Source organism: Dasypus novemcinctus, chromosome 5 (genome assembly GCF_030445035.2).
Source record: "Dasypus novemcinctus isolate mDasNov1 chromosome 5, mDasNov1.1.hap2, whole genome shotgun sequence".
Lineage (NCBI taxonomy): Eukaryota > Metazoa > Chordata > Mammalia > Cingulata > Dasypodidae > Dasypus > Dasypus novemcinctus.
In genome coordinates, this window is record NC_080677.1 from 29212914 (window position 1) to 29232478 (window position 19565).

Below are 19565 nucleotides of genomic sequence, written 5' to 3' on the forward strand. Positions count from 1 at the left end.
AGTAATGCTGAACTCATAGAATGATGGGGGAAGGGTTCTTTCTGTTGAACTCTTTGGAGGAGTTCAGAAAGATTAGTATTAATTCATCCTTAAATGTTTGACTGAATTCAGCACTGAAGGATCTGGTTTTAGACTTTTTTTTGGTGGAAGGGTTTTGTGATTATTGATATTCAATCTCTATATTTGTCATTGGTTTGCTGATATTTTCTATTTCTTATTGAGTCAATTTGGGTAACTGATGTATTTCTGGAAAACAGGTTCAGATAATCTGTTATAGAGCACCATTCAAATCACTGAATTTTTGTGTAGATGTGGGGGATATTTTCTTTATGGTTACCATGGGGATTACATTCAGCATTCTAAACCTTTTACAATTCAGTATATGGAATCCAACTTGACTTCAATAGTCTAAACATATCCCTCCATCTTTCCTTTTCTATGTTGTTCACGTCACAAATTACATCTTTATGCACTGTGTTCCAGTAACAAAGATTTACAGTTGTGTTTTATGCATTTGAATTTTCAGCCTTATAAGAAGTAAAAGAGCATTACAAATGAAAAATGAAACAATACTGGCATATATGTTTATCCATATGGTTACTTACTCTGGAGATCTTGATTTCTTCATCCAGCATCATGATACTGTCTAATGTTCTTTCAACATCAGACTCCCTTTGTATTTCTTGTAAGGCAGGTATGGTGGTAATGAACTCTTTCAGTTTTTGTTTGTCCAGAAATGTCTCAATTTCACCCTCACTTTTCAAAGACAACTTTGCTGGGAATATTATTTTCAGATAGCAGGTGTTTTTCTTTCAGCACATTAAATATGTCCTCCCACTGCCTTCTTGCTTCTATGGTTTTTATTGACAAATCAGATACTAATCTTATCAAGGATCTTTTATCTGTGACATGCCATTTTATCTCTTACTGTTTTTAAGATTCTGTCTTTGTCCTCAGTATTGGTCAGTTTGAGCATAATATGTCTTGGTATAGATCCGTTTGGTTTCATCCTGCTTGGCATTCACTGAACATCTTAGATTTGCATAATCCTATCTTTCACCAAATTTGGGAAGCTTTCTTCAAAGGTTTTTTCTGGCCCTTTATCTCTTCTCTTTCTGAAACTCCTATGACGCATATATTGGAATGTTTGACAGTATCCCACAGATTTCTCATTCTGTTCATTTTTATTTAGTTTTTCTTTTTTTTTTTTTCTGCTCCTCAACCTGAACAATTTCAATTGCTTTGTTTTTGAGTTGCTGATTCTTTCTTTTGCCTCCTTCAATCTGTTCTTGAACTCCTCTATTGAATTTTTCACTTGTTGCTGTACCTTTGAGTTCCAAAATTTCCATTTGGTTCTTCTTTATCATTTCTATTTCATTAAATCATATTTTGTTCATATATTGTTTTTCTGATTCCCTTTAGTTCCTTTATCCATGTGTTTTCCTTCAGTTCATCAATCTTATTTTTGAGAGTTGTTCTAGGTCTTTGATTAGTAATTCCAAAGACTGTGCCTCCTCTGGAATCATCATCAAATTCTTTTGTCCCTGTGACTAGGCCATTCTTTTCTGTCACCTTGTATGTTTTGCAATTTTTTTTTTTTTTTTGAGAATTGAACATTCTGAGTATTATGTATTAGTCACTCTGAAAATCTAGTTCTGTCAGACTACAAACAAGAGGAAAAAGAAACAAACAAAAAAGGGATGGGAGAAAAGAGGAAAAAAAATGAAAAGCTGCCACTTTTCAGCCCAAAACCTAGGTCAGCATCCCTGTTCAGCCCTCAGGGATCTGCCAGGACCGAAAAAAAAATGTAAAATGGAGAAGGAAATAAAAAACTAACCAACCAAAAAAAAGAAAAAAAGAAAAAGAGGTACACTGGCTCTTTATATTCCTGCAAATGCTGTTTTAAGGCTAGAAGATGCTCATTCTGAGAAAAAGAAGCTAACATCTGTGTTAGGTCCTCTCTTTCAAGAAAGAGAAAGAGGAAACCCAACCAACGAAAAAGTATCCTGGGTATATAAGTACAAAAAGGTGCTGTTGTGGATGTGAGGCCAGAAGCCAATGTAGCAGAAACAGCTGAAACCAAGACCAGAAGCTATGCCATACTTTCAGGGATCTGCCAGACCAGAAAACACCCTAGTGGAGCAAACAATTTGTAAACCTTCCTACTCCACCGTTACTGTGCCTGTGCTCCCTTGCTGTTCTTTGACCACAGGTATTCTCCCACCCTGTGGCCTTCATATTTGCTGTTCCCTCCACCTAGAAAGTTCTTCCTTTAGATTTCCTCATGGCTCACTCCTTACTTCAAGTTTTTACTCAAATGCTGCCATCCCAGTGAGGCCCTTCTTAGTTACCTTATCAAAAATTTCAGTACTGACTCTACTTCTCATCCCCTTTCCTTATTTTTTTTTCTCCTTGGCACTTAACACTGTCTAAAACATTATACATAGTATTTATCTGTCATGTCTTCCCCACTAGAATATAAGTTCCATGAGGTGTAAGATTTTCATCTTAAAGTTTAGTTTAAGTGCTAGGAACAGAGTAGTAAATAGTGCCAAGTGCCTAATGGGTACTCAATAAACACTTAATGAATGAATGAATGCAAATGGAGCAGATCTGAACTTTAAAGTCCAATACTGATTTTGAATGAGCCAAACTGGCTTAGAGAACTAACAAAAAATAAATAGGATGGAAGAATGATACAAATCAGACAGACAGGCAAAAGCCACTGATATTCCATTTCCTGTAATAATGGACTAAGTGATGGAGACCAACTCAATAAGTTGGATTAAATATGAAAAATAATTTCTTAAATATATTGAAAAATTAGAATCCAGAGAGGTAAGTCTAACACAAAAAGCTGCTTTTGTCCTGAGGGCATTTCCTGACCTGAAAGAAAGAGCTAGAAACTTTATTGTGTTCTTGGTCTGCTCAAGGAGTTATGAGGACAAAGATGAAAGCCAAGGTCTTTCAGAAGAGAAGACTGTGGGAAACCATCTCCCACTTTAAATCACGATACCCCAGGACAAGGACCAACTAGAAGTAAAACAGACCTGCAAACTGGCTTTTTATCACCTGGATAATTCTGAGAAGCCTTTAAATTGTTTTAAGGTGGTCTCAGACTGATAGGGCCCCCATGACTGGCAGAAGCAAACAAAATCCACTCTGTAAGAAGCCCATCACCATAGGCTTCAATATATTCCTAAATAAAACTTCAAATATAATAACTAGCACACAGAAATAATCAAACACACAAAGAAATAAGATACCAAGAGTAAAAATGAGCAGAAACAAAAGAGGATAAAACAGACATACAAAGATTTGAGACACTGGAATATTAGACACAGTCCATTACACAAGCAAGATTACTATGTTCAAAGAAATAAAAAAAAAAGCTTAGAAATCTCAGCAGGGAAGTAGATAGTACAAAGAAAAGAAATGAAAAAGTATTAAATAGACATTCTAGAACAAATATCATTGAACATGTGGAGTATTTATGGTGAGCAGGGAACTGAACCTAGGGGAAGTGCCATGACATTGGTAATCTGACTGCATCTTCCAACAAAGACAGAAAAAACAGATACTCTTCACATTAGGGGTGGGTATTCATTTTTACATGTTTAACAGCTAAAATGATAACAAATTGTCAGCTAGCCAAGATATACAGATTGCTAAATCCCAAGAGAGGAGGAAAAAACCAAGTTCTCCACAAGTAAGTTTAAGGAAAGAGAAAATAATAGAACCAGTATGCAATTTTTTCCTTCTCCAAATCTACAGACGTGGACATACATCCTTTATATAGCTTTCTGACAATCTCCCGAATATAGGGCCCTTCATGATGAGGGAACCTCTATAACACTTCAAACTATTTTGATTTTAAGTCTACTGGAAGAGAACAGGAATACTCAGTTGTCTCACAGAGGATTTGTTTGCTTCCCACCCTATCAGGGATTCTAAATGCAACTGAAGTGACACTGGAAATAACCATTATCCCTGCAACAAACAGCTGTGTCACATCCTCTGCATTCCCCCCTCACCCACCACCCTCCCAACACTCACTGCTATCTTTAAGTCATAGGGCAGACAAGAGAAAAACAATTAGTCATCCCAGGTTTTTCCAAATTTACCCACAATCCATGTTATTCAAGAAACAATCACTGCAGAAAACAAGCCATCTTTAGAAGCCAAACAGGCACCTACGGGTCTGAAAGACTTGAAGACTTTTTCCAAGACTTCATGGAGCGTCTTCTTGCCACAGGAGGAGATGTAATCCTGCGCTAGCTGCAAGAAAGGCAGGCAGTCCTCACTCTCACTCCACACGTGCTACGAGCCCACAGGAGAGGAAAGGAGAAAACAAAGACATGTAAGTCATTACACTCAGTGGGAAATACAGAAAGCTAAGTCGATTTTTAAAAAAATTACGTGCATTTGAAGACGGCCTCCATTCCACAGTAAAATCAATACATTCATTCTTGATTTGTTAGCTTTGAAGGGATAAAAAAAATGTAATAATAATCTGTAGAAAACTCCCAGACTTTTGGTCCATAATCTCACCTGTTCAATTTGCCATCAGATCTGTTCACAGGCAGTAAAATATACAGAGGGAGGCTATTCCACCACCCACGGTTTCCACTGCTCACCTTCCAGTGCAGGCTTAATGATGTCTCGAGAACATGAGGGAACAGACACCAAAAGCCTGCAGAATCCTTAATGTTGCCTTCAGCTGGGGCTGAAGGATTAAATAAGCATAGTGTGTATCCATTACCTTGGAACTCTGCATTCTTTATCCAGATCAGTCTGTGAGTAGGGGCGATGGTGAATTTACTTCAAAATGAAGTCAACTCGGGAGACCACAAGAAGTCAGTTCACCAAATCACCAGCAAAGGCTTTCTAAAAGCTCACCTTCACTTCCAATGCTTTAAGAGGGCATCGCACCCAAGCATCACTTCACAAAGCAACACATACCAAGAGAAGACTGGTTTTAGATTTTATTTTTATTTAAGGTTAGGTAAGAATTTTCCCCCATATGAGGGTATCATTTTTAGCACATTTTAAAGACTAGAAAAGGGAGGGGCATTCAGGTACCAAGAATGACCATATAGAGGGGACCAATGACAACTCAACACTGCTGAAAAACATCGAGACCTGGGAGGTAGGAGCTATCTGGCAGATTTGAGAAAACTCAGGGACCAAGCGGCAGAGACGACACCTATTTGGAGAAATGGTCCACGTTAAGCACATACTTGCCCCCTTCTTCTACTGATATGACTGATTAGGGCATCATGCCAGAAAATCACATGTCTGTCACTTAATAAACACATTTCATTTTCTTCCTTCTCATTGCAGGAATTCCCAGAACAAGATCTATAAACTCAAAATACTACTCAGATCCCAGAGAAGATCACTAGGTGCTAATGTGCCCTCTTTACACCCCAATTATCTCTGTTTCTCAGATGTAAAGGTCCATTTCTGACAAATGCTGCTCTAATTCCAGAAGACTTCTGGAGTAGTTTCCTCCATGATAATAAAGATAACTTTCAGAACCTCTAACTTTAGAGAACAGTTGACATGCTATTCCCTGTTATAGACCCTTAAAGTTGAGAGCAATTGAAATGTCATTTATGCAAGTCTTTTCGTACAAAAGTATGTGTTTCTTTGTGAAGCGATGCTTGGGTGTGATGCCCTCTTATATCCATTATCTTGCTTGATTCTTATGTTGTTCAGTGGGGATTCAGCAAGAACAACAAAGTCCTTTAAGTTCTGCTCAGCATCCATTTGCATACACAAATTTTTAAAAGTTCCAGCTTATTTCAAGCACCTCAGAATGGAAAACGCTCGGCCTGCCCTCCCTAGAAGTTGTGACGGTCAGAGAAAAAGTTAAAAGTTCATCAAGTACCTGGTACAGAGGCTGGTTTTGGCATGCTGTTTGATATACGGTAGCCACAAGTTCCCATCCTGCACCTACAGGCAGGGAGAGGGGTTCCATCCCACCTCGGGAACAAGGCTAAAGTCACGAGCCCAGCAAAGCAGATCCCAACGGGACTTCACTGAGAACAATATCCAAGGCAACTTAGGCTGGGGTTAATTCAGAAGTAGTATGAAAAACCTGTATATTGATTTTTTTAAGAGTGTATTTGAGCTTTAAATTACAAAGTAAACTGAGAAAAGTATATCACTCAAACACAAACAGAATTTCATGTTTCCACCACCTTGGTAATCAAGCAGATTACCTAGCTAAGTGTTTCTAGGTCATCTCTGATCTCATGAGGCGATTGTTCATGCTACACTTTTAACTATCCCACTTTTGGATTTGTTGATTGATGAATATAACTTGGAGAAGGAAGATTTAACCCCTACTAAAGGGTCTTTGGTCCAGTCTGTCTTAAATTTCCTTCATTTGGCTGTCTACATCACCCTGGATTCCCCGTTTGTTGGTTTGAAAAAGGTTTTTAACTGAATCCTGTCCTATACGACACACGGAGTAACATGACGTTTAGAGTTAGACCCAGGACCACATGGCCATTTAGCCATTGTTTATTAAATGCTAATTATATACATATCTCATAACAAAAAGCATTCAATTTTATTTCATTTTATTAAATTACTTTCTTCCAAAAATTAACCAAGGCAGCTGGTAAAGATCCACAGAATAACAGATAAGATGAACTAAAAAAAATAAGCCTGTAGTTGGGAAAGAAAATAAGTACAAAGGGAAAATAACAGAAGAGAAATAAGATAAATTCAAGAATGAGATTAGAACAAACAGCGCAAGCTCTAAAGGCCTGTCCACTTGTTACAGATGGGCCACAGATTTGGCTCCAAAACTTCCTAGCAACCAACACAAAGAAAGAAGCATGATCGTTCACATGAGGTAACATCCACAAGATAAAAACGGAGAAGCTCCTCAGGAAAATTATGAGGCAAGGAGCAAGAGGAGGATGGTTATCTCTCAGGAAAATAGAGGGGTCCATGTGAAGATGAGGGGGAACCCACCTCTAGCAGGGGAGAGCAGAACATTTGAGGGCAGGGCTGATGCTCCTAGAAACAGGCTTTGAACTCCTCTCATACAAACACAAAGGGGCAATTAAAGACCCAAAGTCCTTTGGCACAGGGTATAGTCTCAATAATTTCACCTTGAAAACTATTTTGGAAAATACTTTAAGTATGTATAACCAAACATCCCCTGTAGTCATGAAAATCTGTAATAGGCATCAGAGAACTTGTAGCTTTGAACAATGTTAACTTCCTGGCAAATATAAACTAGGTACAGAATATATTCACTTTCCAATAGGGTATTTAGAACAAAGGCAGATTGCAGACCTTCCCTGTTATTACAGAGGAAATCCAAGGAAAAGATTCATGGAGGAGAGGAAAGCAGTAGTTCTCAAGCTTTAGTGGGCATCAGAACCATCTGAGGGCTTGCTAAAACACAAGATTCTGGGTCTTTTCTCCAGAGTTTCTGATTCACTGAGTCTGGGTGGGCCTTAGAATGTGCATTTCGAACAAATGATGGGATTACGCTGATGCTAGTTTCTGAGACCACATCTGGAAAACCACTAGCATAGCCCAACTCTGGCTAACTCCATATTGGGGCGGGGAAGGGAAGAGAAGGACAGGGAGTGCTACATTAAAAATCTTTCCAAAGGAAACTGAGCAATGCCACTACGGGTAGAACCAGCCAGGAATCTCAGGACAGAATGAGTCGCAGTGAAGGGCCCTTCTGTGTACCTAGCCTGAGCAGCCAACCCTTTCCAACAGATGCCTGCCTGGTGGGAGTAGAAAATGGCTAGTCATAACTTTGATTTTTTTTTTAAAGATTTATTTTTTATTTCTCTCCTCTTCCCCCCTACCCCCGTTGTCTGCTCTCTGTGTCCATTCTCTGTGTGTTCTTCTGTATCCCCTCGCATTCTTGTCAGCGGCACCAAGAATCTGTGTTTATTTTTGCAGCTCTCCGTGTGGGAGGTGCCACTCCTGGACAGGCTTGCAGGGTGCACTCCTTGTGCGTGGGGCTCCCCTACACAGGGGACACCCCTGTGTGGCATGGCACTCCTTGCATGCATCAGCACTGCGCATGGGCCAGTTCACCATACAGGCCAGGAGGCCCTGGGTTTGAACCCTGAACCTCCTACATGGTAGGTGGACGCTCTATCAGTTGAGCCAAATCCGCTTCCTTAACTAGCCCTTAATTTGGGGTTCTGTATGCTCATCCGTACGGGGGGTACCATTTGAGTTTGTGTTGTGTGGCTTAATCCAATACTGATTTCTGGTCACTGAACTGACAAGGTGATAAAAGTCAAAAGCCATTTGATGCCACCCCAAAGACGTGTGCACAGGGTAAGAAGAGAGTGGTTGGTACACCTACAGCTGGTCTGCTCTTTGTGCCAAGTACTGACCCATTTTACCAGTGAGGAAACTGAGACTCAGAGAGGTTAAGAAAAACTTGCTTGTGGTCACATAGGGAGCAAGGGGCAGAGCCAGGGGTCAACCCAGGTGTGCATGCATTCAGCCACACTGTGTGCAACCTGGGCCTCAGCTTACTTATTTGGAAGTTAGCGAAAGTAACAACACTCAGAATGGTTATAAGGATTATAGGAGATAAACTGTAGAACACATCTCAATTAGCAGGTACCCAGTAAGTGCTTATTCCCATCCAGTTGAATTAATTTTGACATATCTTTACCCTCAAGATTACCATTAAAGGAATATATATTTCCCTGAAATTATCTCTTCATATGAATAATGCACTGCCATTATGAAATGCTCAATGGTTTACCAAGCATGTTCACATATACTTTTCCTTATTTACTCCTCACAACAATAATAAAATGGAGGTATACCTACCTCCATTTAACAGATGAGGGAACTGAGGTTAGAGTTTAACTTAGATAAGAAAGTGCTTTCTCTCTACTATACCACCCTATAAATACCATTCAATCTCATTTAGACAAGGTATATTTTCTTTTTCCAAAATGAAAAAGGCTATTATTTGGCTACATAGTTAAGAATAGAGGCATGCCTAGACCACAAATGGAGAGAAAATATATATATTTATACACATACATGAAAAATTGAAACACAAAATCCTTCTTTAAATAAAATATTTTTCTTTGTAATATAACAATTGCTATTTTTGTTTTTGCATTGAAGAGGGATTAACCTATATGGCATTTCAGATATGAACATGTTTTTGAAAGGTTGGCAGAAATGGTAGGACACCAAGGCACCTAAGTCCCTCCCCACCCCACCCCCCTCCATCAGCACCCAGGCCCACTGAACAGGAGGGCAGTGCCTTTGTTTAGGGAGCACGTTTCTCCTGGGCTGGGACAAGGAAGGAAAGCAGCTGGTGCCACCATGCCTAAGTGCCACCATGCATGTGCACACACACACGTGTCCCACCTGTCCCGGTGATATGTTTGTGGCTGCCAACACCCTATTCTTCAAGCCCTCAGCACCTCCAAGAAGGGCTTAGCAGAAGACTGGAGCACACCAGCCTAGCTGTGAGCTCACAAGTCACTCCCGCCAGGCCCACTGAGTGTCCCTCGGCAGTAGTGCCTCCCTGTCCCACCTGTGGAGCCAGGCAGGGGAGCCAGACTCCTGAACTCCCACCACAGACAGGGCACTTAAGAGTATCATTTTAACCTGGGACCCAACCATGGGCTGTACAGAGAGAGAGGCCTAAGGGGCGGCAGCAGTTTATGGCCTGGGAAGCGAGAAGGTGAAAGAGAGCTCAAGGGACTCAGGAGCTGCCAAAGTAGAGGAAAAATTAAAAGAAGTCCTTGTTTGGGGGTCTTCTGTGCTACTCCTGCCTGGGGGCATTCTGCAGGTGCAGAGGACAGGTCTCTGGGATTGAAAACCAGAGACCTGGGCTTGAGGGCTGGCTCTGACTCTTCTTGGTGGTTCAGTCTGGATGAACCACTGAAATTCATGGAGTCTATTTCCCCACCTATAAAATGGGAATAATAATACCCACCTCAGAGAACTGTTGTGAGGCTCAGGAAGGAGCTCCTCCTGAACCCACAGAGGGGATCACCTGTTGTCACTTGTGTGATGTTATGTACTCAGCAGGGGCTATGATTCAAGTTGCTCTACCACTTAACTGTGGGAAAGTTAGTAAAACTTCACTGTGCCCCGCATTCTTCTTCTGTAAAATGGGGAGAATTACAGAGCATACCTGGTAAGATTACTGCTAAGGTGAAATGAGTTTGTATATGCAAAGTGCTCAGAACAGTGTCTAAAACATAGCGAGTTGCACGTAAGTGGTCATTATCATTACTATATTACCCTTTGCAGTTGTTATTCTTGACATTTAACATGTCTTTTATATTACACTATGATTCATTCATTCTTTCTTACAAGCATGTATTGAGCACTTGTCATATTCTGACACTGTTCCAGGTGGAGATACGTGATGAATAAAACAGACAAGATCCCTATTCTCACAGAGCTTACAGTCTAGATGGGGAGGCAGAAAACAAAAGGATATCAAGTATAATGAGCGCTACAATAAGGATACAGAGGGAATGTGTGAACGGGAACCCAGGCCTGTATGACCATGTGAAGATCTGTGGGAAGAGTGTTTCAGGCAGAGGGAATAGCCAGTGCAAAGGCCCTGAGACAGGACTGAGCTTGGCATGTCAGGACCAGAAAAACTGCTGTGACAGGAACATAGTAAGTCAGGGGGAGGAAGAGCTCAAGGTGAGGTTAGACAAGTGGCATTTGACTGAGCATGAGGGTCTTGAGACCCAGGCAAGAACTTAAATTGTAAGAGTGTTGGGAAGTCAGCTTAGGCAAGGTAAGGAATGGTGGTGACATCACCTGGATTATATTTTAATAGACCCAGAGTGACTGCCAATGTGGAGACTGGCTTGGGTGGTGGGGATGGGATTATGAACAAGGAGACAAGTTAAGAGATAAAATGAAAAATGACAGTGGTTTAGATTAGTGTGACAGCATGGAGGCAGAGAAAAATAGATGGACACTGGATATATTTTGGTGGTAAAACTGGCTGAAGTTTGATGAACTGGATGCAGTACACAGTGGAGTCAAGGACAGCCCATAGATTTTTACTTGAGCAACTAGGTACACATGTGCCAGCTAGGATGGATGCTGGTCACAATTAGAAAGATAACCATAAGCTGCACTAACATTTATTGAAGCACTTAGTGTGTGCTAGGCATTGTTCTTAGGGAGGTTTTAATATTATTCCCATTTTCTGATGCTGAAGCCATGACACAAAGAAGTTAAGTAACTTCTCTAAGGCACCAAGTTAGAAGTGGAAAGCTGGGGTGCAACCTGGGATGTAGTCTGGCCCTGAAACCTGTGCTCCTAACCACTATGCTACACTTCTTCTTAGATTGGTAAAATGGTCCCTGGAGCATGAGGGCAGAGATCTTATTTGTACTCTAGATACAAGGCTAAACATGGTAAAAACAAAAAACAAAAACCAGTAAACTAAGAAATGCTGTGTAAATATTAATTTCTATTGTTAACAAATCCTTCCACAAATAAGGATTCTACTTATCTCAAATTTCTTTTAATACTCAACAGATTTTCCTGGAAAAAAAAAAAAGAGGAAAAAACAGAGGTTGGATACTTTGTGCCTAGGTGTCTTAACTAGAGCAAACAGCTTGCCTTGAGACAGGTTCAAGGAGAAGGAAGGGCTAAGAAAATGCCTACAGTTAGCACCTTGTCCTTTACGGCCTCCAGAAACTTTGAAAAAGTTTCCAGTCTACCCAAGGAATTATTTTCCCCCATTTTCTATCTTCTTTACATTTCAACATTGCCAGCAAATGAATACTTTCAAACATTTTATCCACACAGGTGGGAAGATATTTAAAATATAATCTGGGAAGTGGACTTGGCCCAATGGATAGCGTGTCCGCCTACCACATGGGAGGGCCACGGTTGAAAAGACGGGCCTCCTTGACCTGTGTGGAGCTGGCCCATGCGCAGTGCTGATGCGTGCAAGGAGTGCCCTGCCACGCAGGGGTGTCCCCCACATAGGGGAGCCCACCTGCGAGGAGTGTGCCCCATAAGGAGAAACGCCCAGCACAAAAGAAAAGTGCAGCCTGCCCAAGAATGGCACCGCACACACGGAGAGGTGACACAAGATGACGCAACAAAAACAAACACAGATTCCCAGTGCTGCTGATAAGGATAGAAGCAGTCACAGAAGAACACACAGTGAACGGACAGAGAGAGCAAACAAATGGAGGGAGGGAGACAACTAGGAGGGGAGGGGAAGGGGAGAGAAATTAAAAAATTAATTAAAAAAAATTAATAAAATAAAATATTATCTGGGTGGCATCAAAAGAGTCCAGATATAATGTTTATGAGTGGTCATGTGATATAGTTATTCAAGGCAAGAGAACAAGTCATCTTTTCCTCTGTCTACTTCTACTCCATAGAGTTGTTTCTTTAGGTATGTCCCTTGCAGTCCCAGCAGTAAAGTGTGCAGAACTCTCCCCCCATAAAATGAAGAACCATGGGGGATTCTTGCCCTATTTCACAAAGGAAGGGGGAGCAAAGGACACTGGCAGATTAAGGAAGCCCAGATCTCTAATCAAAAGGAACTCTAATCAAAGCCTTAGTTTCTGCAGTCAGTTGGCCCTTAGTGCTGACACTTTTGCAATGGCTTGAATTCCTTCTTAAGGATCCCCACTCATCCTAAAAATGATGACACTTACACAGTATCTACAGTCTAAAGCCTGCTTACATATGCAGCATTTTACTTGCTATTCACAAGTACCTTCGTTATGGAGGCATTGTGACTAATCCCACTTCACAGCTAAGAAAACAAAGGCTCTTAAAAAAAGAGATACATAAGCACTAAACTCCTGGGAACCCAGATCTCTAAACCTAAATTTCATTTGTGGGACCCTTTCTGTGGGGCAGGGACCATTTGGGCATTATCTACCTGATCACCTGAGTAGTGATGTTATTACACCCATTTTTTGGATGCGGAAACCGAGTTCAAGGGAAGGCATCTGCTCCAAGCCAGAACTCAAGACTGGCTGTCATCCAAATGCATCCCTCTTATGAGTGTCTCACTGTTGGCGTCCAAGTAGGTTCTTCCCCTACTTGTTGGGGGATGGGGGTGGGAAGAGCATTTATTGGTCAGTCCTACAGAAGCCTTGATGTCTCCTGGACTAAGAAAGGCAGTATTGTTGCCTAACTCCTTCGCGAAGTTTCCGTGGGTAGTTCTGGGTGAGACGGGCCAGACCGTGGCCAGGCTTTGTCTCAATTCCACCTGAGGAGCAGCTCAGAGACCGCGCCCCCTCGCCGCCCCACCCGCGTCCGCAGGGGCGGCCGGCAGCGCCAGCGCCAGGCTCAGGCCGGCGACCACACCGGAGGGAACCCGAGCTCACAGCCGCCTCCATCTTACATTTGGGGACCATTATTTTTCCCTGTCCTTACAAATACTTCAAGGAGGGCCATCCTCATCCAGTCTCCGCACCTCCCACTCCAACTCCCCTGTCCTCCACATCCCCTTTCTAAACTGCCAGCACCAAGATCCCAAGTGTGCGGAGGAAACAAAGTCGAAGGTGTGGACACCGCAGTTCCAGGACCCTGTGGGTTCAGGCCCGAGGGGGATTCCCCCTCAACTGGAAAAAACCGAAAGGTTTTGGCAGGGCTGCAGCCTTGACCCGACTGAATCCCCCCAGGAGACACGCACCTCTCCAGCAGCTCAAAGAGGAGCTGTGAAAGCAAGGGGCGGAGGAGGGCGGGTGGGGGTAGGCGTGCCCGTGAGTGTGAGTGTGTGTGTGTGTGTGTTGGGAGGCGTGCGCACGCGCGCGTGCGTTTTTAAGATCCGGGGTGTAATTCCGCAAAGAAGGTCCAGGAGATCTGGCATCGCTAGTGTGGACAGAGGCTTTGTGTCCAAACACGCAGCGCGGGGAATAACACGGGTGGGGGGTGTGTGGGGGGGTGTGCTCTATTCGAGCAGGAGGAATTCGAGCTGTGTCTCGCTTTGGGAGGGGAACGCGATGGCTTTGCCCGGGACCGGACGCTGGAGGTTGGAAGCTCTGGACTCCGGATTCTGCGAGAGGGGCCGAGCGCCCCGGCCCAGCCCGGGCGGGTACGACGCGGGGGACGCCCCGGGGATGTCCCGAGACTAGCGCTCCGTACTAACCACGGGATCGCATTTCCCAAACAGCGCCCGCAGGGGGTAAGGGATGAACTCCAGGGGACCCTACGTCCCCCGCCTCAGTCCAGCTCCCCGACGCGGAGGGCGCCCAAGGCGCCTCCCCACGCCGCGCCCCTGCCACCGCCCACCCGGCCCTTCCCAGAGCGCTGGCATCGCCGCGCCCGGCACGGGGGCCTCCCCGGCGCAGCGAGGAGAAGCGGGATGCACGGCGCCCCGAGTCGCTTCTGTCTCCCCACCTGGCGCCCCACAACCTCCCCGCCGTGCGGGAGCTCCGGCGAAGGGAGCGTCCCCCCTCCCGCCCGCTCCCGCGGTCCCTCCCTGAAGCACTCACAAAATTGTCCCCGCAGCCGTTGTCCGGACACAGCACGTAGAAGGAAACCCCGGGGTCCGCGTAGAAATCCATCCTGCGCTCGGTCTCCTCGGTGGCGATGAGATCGAAGGGCGTGTTGGAGCACCATTTATCCGCAACATCAGCCAGCTGCTGGAAATCCATCCTCGCCCGCCGCGCCCGCCGCTCGCTCAGCCTCGGCGCTCGCCGCCGTCCCCGCTCCCCGCCCCCTCGCCCGCCCTCCTCCTCCTCCGGCGCCCTCCTCCCCGGGCCGCAGCACTGCGCCGCGCTCGGCTCCGCGCGACTCCGCGTGGCGCGGGCTCTCCGGGCCGGAGGGTGGCGACGCCGGGCGCGGGCCTCGGCCGGGGGCTCCGCTCCCTCGCGGCGCCCGGGCACCTCCCGGCGGGCGCTGTTTACACGCGGTGAGTAGCGGGCGGCAGTACCGCGCGGCGCCGCGGCCCCTCCTCGGCCCCGCCTCCCCGCCCGCCCCCTCTGGGCCGCCCTGGAGGCTGCGCGGCCGGGGCGGGCGCCAGCTGGCGGGGCGCGGCGCAGGGGCTGCCTACTCCTCCTCCGGCTCCTCTCTCTTCTCTCTTTCTCTCCCCCGTCCACCTTTTTTTAAAAAACACGAGCCCGAACGTTCCCGGGCTCTGGCGAGCGCACGGCGCCCCGGGCAGTGACGTCATGGCCCTCCGCCAATCGCCGGAGCCTGGGACCGGCGCCGCGGCTCGCGAGCCCGGTGACGTCACAGCGCGGCGCCCCACCCCGCTCTCCGGGTTCTGGAGAAGTGGTGAAAGCCCTTTACTCTGCTGACCGGCTGTCTAGAAGTAGGAGGCCGGGAAAGCGTGGTCCCGAGTGTGGTTTCAGTGCTCTCGGCGCCCACAGAGTAGAGATTAACTTGTACTTTGTGTGGAGCTAGCAATGGCAGAGCTGAGAAAACCTAAGGGAAACTGAGCTCTTTCCAAATTCGAAGTTTTGTTTTATATTGATGTAAAGAAATATCAGTTTCTCTTTAATATATTGCCTAGACACTGATAAGAATGCTCATTTGGAAAGGAAGATGGGAGAGTAATTTTTTGCATTGACATAAAATTGAATATTTCTGAAAAATAAGTCTCATAAGACTAGCTTTAATATTATTCAGCTTCAACTCACGTTGCATAACTTTCCTAGTTTGGAAGAGCAATGAGAACATTTTAAAATAAAAGTACGTGACTCAACTGTTGCACCTGTTGAATGCTCACTGGCTGCCTGGTACCAGACAGAATTACTGGATTGCAAAAAATGTGTTATACAGAGTCCCTGTTGGCAGGACTTGACTGACACCAGCAGAGACATGTTAAATAACATTCCATTTTACAAACAATACATTTTATAAAGCTTGGGTTTTTACAGGATACCCTCTGAACCAGGCATCTACTAACCCTGGAGATAAAAATAAGAATATGTGGCCCCACCGTCAAAGAGCTGGCAGATTTAGTCAAGGGAAGATCATGACATGATGAATTCATTGCACATACCCCTATACTTGGTGGAATAGGTGTGAGTCCAAAAAATTGTCTGTTTTTCAAATTGCTTTGGTGTCCCTTAATAATTAAAAAAAAAAGTTGGTTCTCATAGCAAAAATAGAAACTTCACTTAATTGTTTGATATAAGAGGTTAGGATGGTGATCAGCCTGAAAGTATCCCAGCATTGCATCTTATCTGTTCTTTTTCCTGCTGGGAATTGTCCTTACCTAGAAGTTTTGTGTAACAATTTTCTGACTTCAGAATTTCCCATATTCCTTTAAAACAATTCACTTGAGTGAACATTTATGAAGCACCTATTGTGTACCGGGCTAAGGGGCATGAGGTCCAGCTTTTGGCATCAGGGAGTTTCTAGATTATAAACTAGGAAGGATTCTAAAATGGCTCCCAAGATACCTGTCCCCTACTGTACAGACATCTTCTGCAGTTATTCAGTCAAACCAATCATTAATCTAGGTGCTGCTGTGAGGGATTGTGCAGATGTAATTAAGGTCCTAAATCAGCTGATTTTAAGATAGGGAGATTGGTGGTAGTGTGGGTCTGGCCTAACCAGTCGAGCCCTTAAAAAGGACTGGATTTTTCCTGGAGAGAGATTAGGAGAGTGAGGGGGATTCATTGGGTGAGGTAGGTGGGTGGGGGAGAGAGTCTCCATTGCTGGCTTTGGAGATAGAGGGGGCCACGTAACAAGGACCTGAGAACAACCTTTAAGAGCTGAAAGCAATCCCAGTTCTACAGCCAGCAGGAAACCGGAGACTTCAGTCCTGTACCTGCAAGTAATTCTGCCAGCAACTTAAATAACCCTGAAAGAGAGTTTTTCCATGGAGTCTCCATATGACAACTCAGCCCAACTGACACCATAATTTCAGCTTTAGGAGACCCTGATGCAGAACACCTAGTCAGGTCCTGGTCATGCCCAGACATCTGAAATACAGAAATTTGAGCTAATAAATGGATGTTTTAAGTTGCTAAGTATGTATATATTTATTTGTAGCACAGTAACAGAAAACTAATACACAGGACATGGAGGAGACAGACACATGAATGTAAAAATTCAATATGCTATGGTAAATGTTATGAAATACTGCTTTTTCCCTTTCCTTTTTTTCTTAATATTAGTGCCTCAAGTGAGTGCAACAGTGAGCTTCTTTGCAATTTTACCTAGATATGCCATATTTTGTATTGGTCTGAAATTCCAAAAATGAAGAATGTTCCTTAAGTTTGAGACTAAACCATGTAAGATGCATTGATTTCCCTTATTCTCTATGTTTATAAAACCCATGCATCAGTTTGCTCCTAGTGATGGGGGACCATCATTATAAAGTTATGTATTTTTAACGAATACTTGTCAGAATATGAAAAATTCTCCTAACAAAAAATCGGATTCTGGGTACAAAGTAAATGCTTAGTGAACTGAATAAATCTACTGTTGGTTTCCTTAGAAAGGCATTGAGATAAAGAGCAGAAGCTTGGGAGTTAGATATCTCAGTTGAGTCCCTCCTCTCTCGTTCTAAGTTTTATGTACATGTGCAACCTAATAGCCCTGAGCCCCAGTTTTCTCTTCTGGAAATGAGGATAGTAGTACATGAAGTCTTTGTCTTAGGACCTGGATCACAGTATGAACTTAGCAAATGCCACTGTTTCCTAGGGATGATTTTAGGAAGATCAGCTGATGAATTGTAAAAGTAAAATTCAAGAGTGACATGACGGTAATATCATGGTGGGAGTACTGGTCACAGCTGAAGCTAAATTTCATTTTTTTCCCCCAAGCATTAAAGCAGAGTTTCTCAATAGCAGTACCATTGGTTTTTGGAGCCAGATAATTCACGCTTGTGGAAGGAAGGCTGTCCTGTGCTTTGTCGGATGTTTGGTGGCATCCCTGGCCTTTACCTGCCACTAGTATCACCACCGTCCTCCTTGCCAGTCGTGACAACCAAGTATGTCTCCACGTTTCAAGGGTCCCCTGGAGAGAAAAACTGTCCCCAGTTGGGAACTAAAGATTTAGAGAGAAAAATCTTAAACTAGTTCTTTTCCAGTCATACTTATTAACTAATGGAAAGAGTGTGCCCCAAAGCAGCTGAAATTAGTGCTGGCAAAGTCCATCCCCAGAAATCATCTGAACCATGTTTTTCTTAATGCTACTGGAAAACCACCAGTTTCTTAGAAAGATGATAAATCTTCATTCTGCCTCCCTCCTGCTTGAGAGAGTCCTATGAAGCATTGCATATAAGGATATTTTGTGGCCCCAGATATGGTACAGTGGTCATTTCAGAGCTCCAGCCAGGCCTTTGTATAGCCAGAGGGTAGCATAACATCAAAAGCTCCTGAACCCCATTTCTGTTTTTCATTCAAAATGTATTTATCATGGTTATATATATGATGTAAAATTTGCCATTATAACCAATTTTAAACATAAAATTTAGTGGTATTACTTTTATAATGTTATGCTACCATCATCACTTTCCATTATTAAAACTTTTTCAGAGCCCCAAATAGAAACTCTTAAAAAAATTTTTTTTAAATTTCTCTCTCTTCCCCTCCCCCCCGTTTGTCTGCTCTCTGTGTCCATTCGCTGTGCATTCTTCTGTGTCCGCTTGCTTTCTTGTCAGTGGCACTGGGAATCTGTATCTCTTTTTTTTGTTGCATTATTTTGCTGCGTCAGCTCTCTGTGTGTGTGGCACCACTCCTGGACAGGCTGTGCTTTTTTCACGTGGGGTGACTCTCCTTGCAGGGTACACTCCTTGCGCATGGGGCTCCGCTATACGGGGGACACCCCTGTGTGGCACGGCACTCCTTGGGCGCATCAGCACTGTGCGTGGGCCAGCTCCACACACAGGTCAGGAGGCCCTGGGTTTGAACCCTGGACCTACCATGTAGTAGGTGGACGCTCTATCAGTTGAGCCAAATTCGCTTCCCCCAAATAGAAACTCTTTACCCATTAAGAACTAATTCCCCATTCAACCTCCCCAAGTCCCTGGCAATATCTAATCTACTTCCTGTTTTTATGAATCTGTTTATTCTAGGCATTCCATATAAATGGAATGATAAAATATCTTGTCCTTTCGTGTCCTGCTTATATCGTTTAGCATAATATCCTTAAAGTTCACCTATGTTGTAGAATATATATCAGAACTTCATTTCTTTTATGGCTGAATAGTATCCCATTGTATGTATATACATATTTTGTTTATTCATTCACTTGTGGATGGACAATTTGGTTGCTTTTGGCTAATATGAATACTGCTGCTGTGGACATTGGTTTACAACTGTCTGCTTTCAGTTCTTTGGGTATAAACCTAAGAGTGGAATTGCCGGTTCATATGGTAATTCTGTGTTTGTTGAGGAACCTACAAACTTTTCAATAGTGGTTGCAATGTTTACATTCCCACCAACAATGCACTACAGTTCCATTTTCTCCATATCTGCACCAACACTTTTATATTCTGTTTTCTAAATAGGAGCCATTCTAGTGGGTGTGAAGTGGTATCTCATTGTGGTTTTGATTTGCATTTCCCTTATGGCTAATGATGTTGAACATCTTTTCGTGTGCATATTGGCAATTTGTATATGTTC

General features: G+C 43.8%; 1 protein-coding gene across 3 annotated transcripts in view; it reads right to left on the reverse strand.

Annotated features, from left to right (window-relative positions):
- The window catches only part of MTURN (maturin, neural progenitor differentiation regulator homolog), a 36668-nt gene extending 21621 nt beyond the window's left edge, over nucleotides 1-15047 (reverse strand). For 2 of the 3 annotated variants that reach the window (XR_011648796.1, XR_188118.4), the window contains exons 1-2: nucleotides 14475-14707; nucleotides 4198-4320 (exon numbers count right to left, since the gene is read on the reverse strand). Coding sequence is in view for 1 of the 3 variants with exons in the window: in XM_004456583.4 (XP_004456640.1) it covers nucleotides 4198-4320; nucleotides 14475-14636 (285 nt within the window). In the remaining 2 variants the exon portion in view is untranslated. Of the gene's footprint in view, nucleotides 1-4197; nucleotides 4321-14474 lie in introns of all 3 variants that reach the window. The other variant, XM_004456583.4, reaches the window with a different exon arrangement.
- Between the last annotated feature and the right edge of the window lie 4518 nt (nucleotides 15048-19565).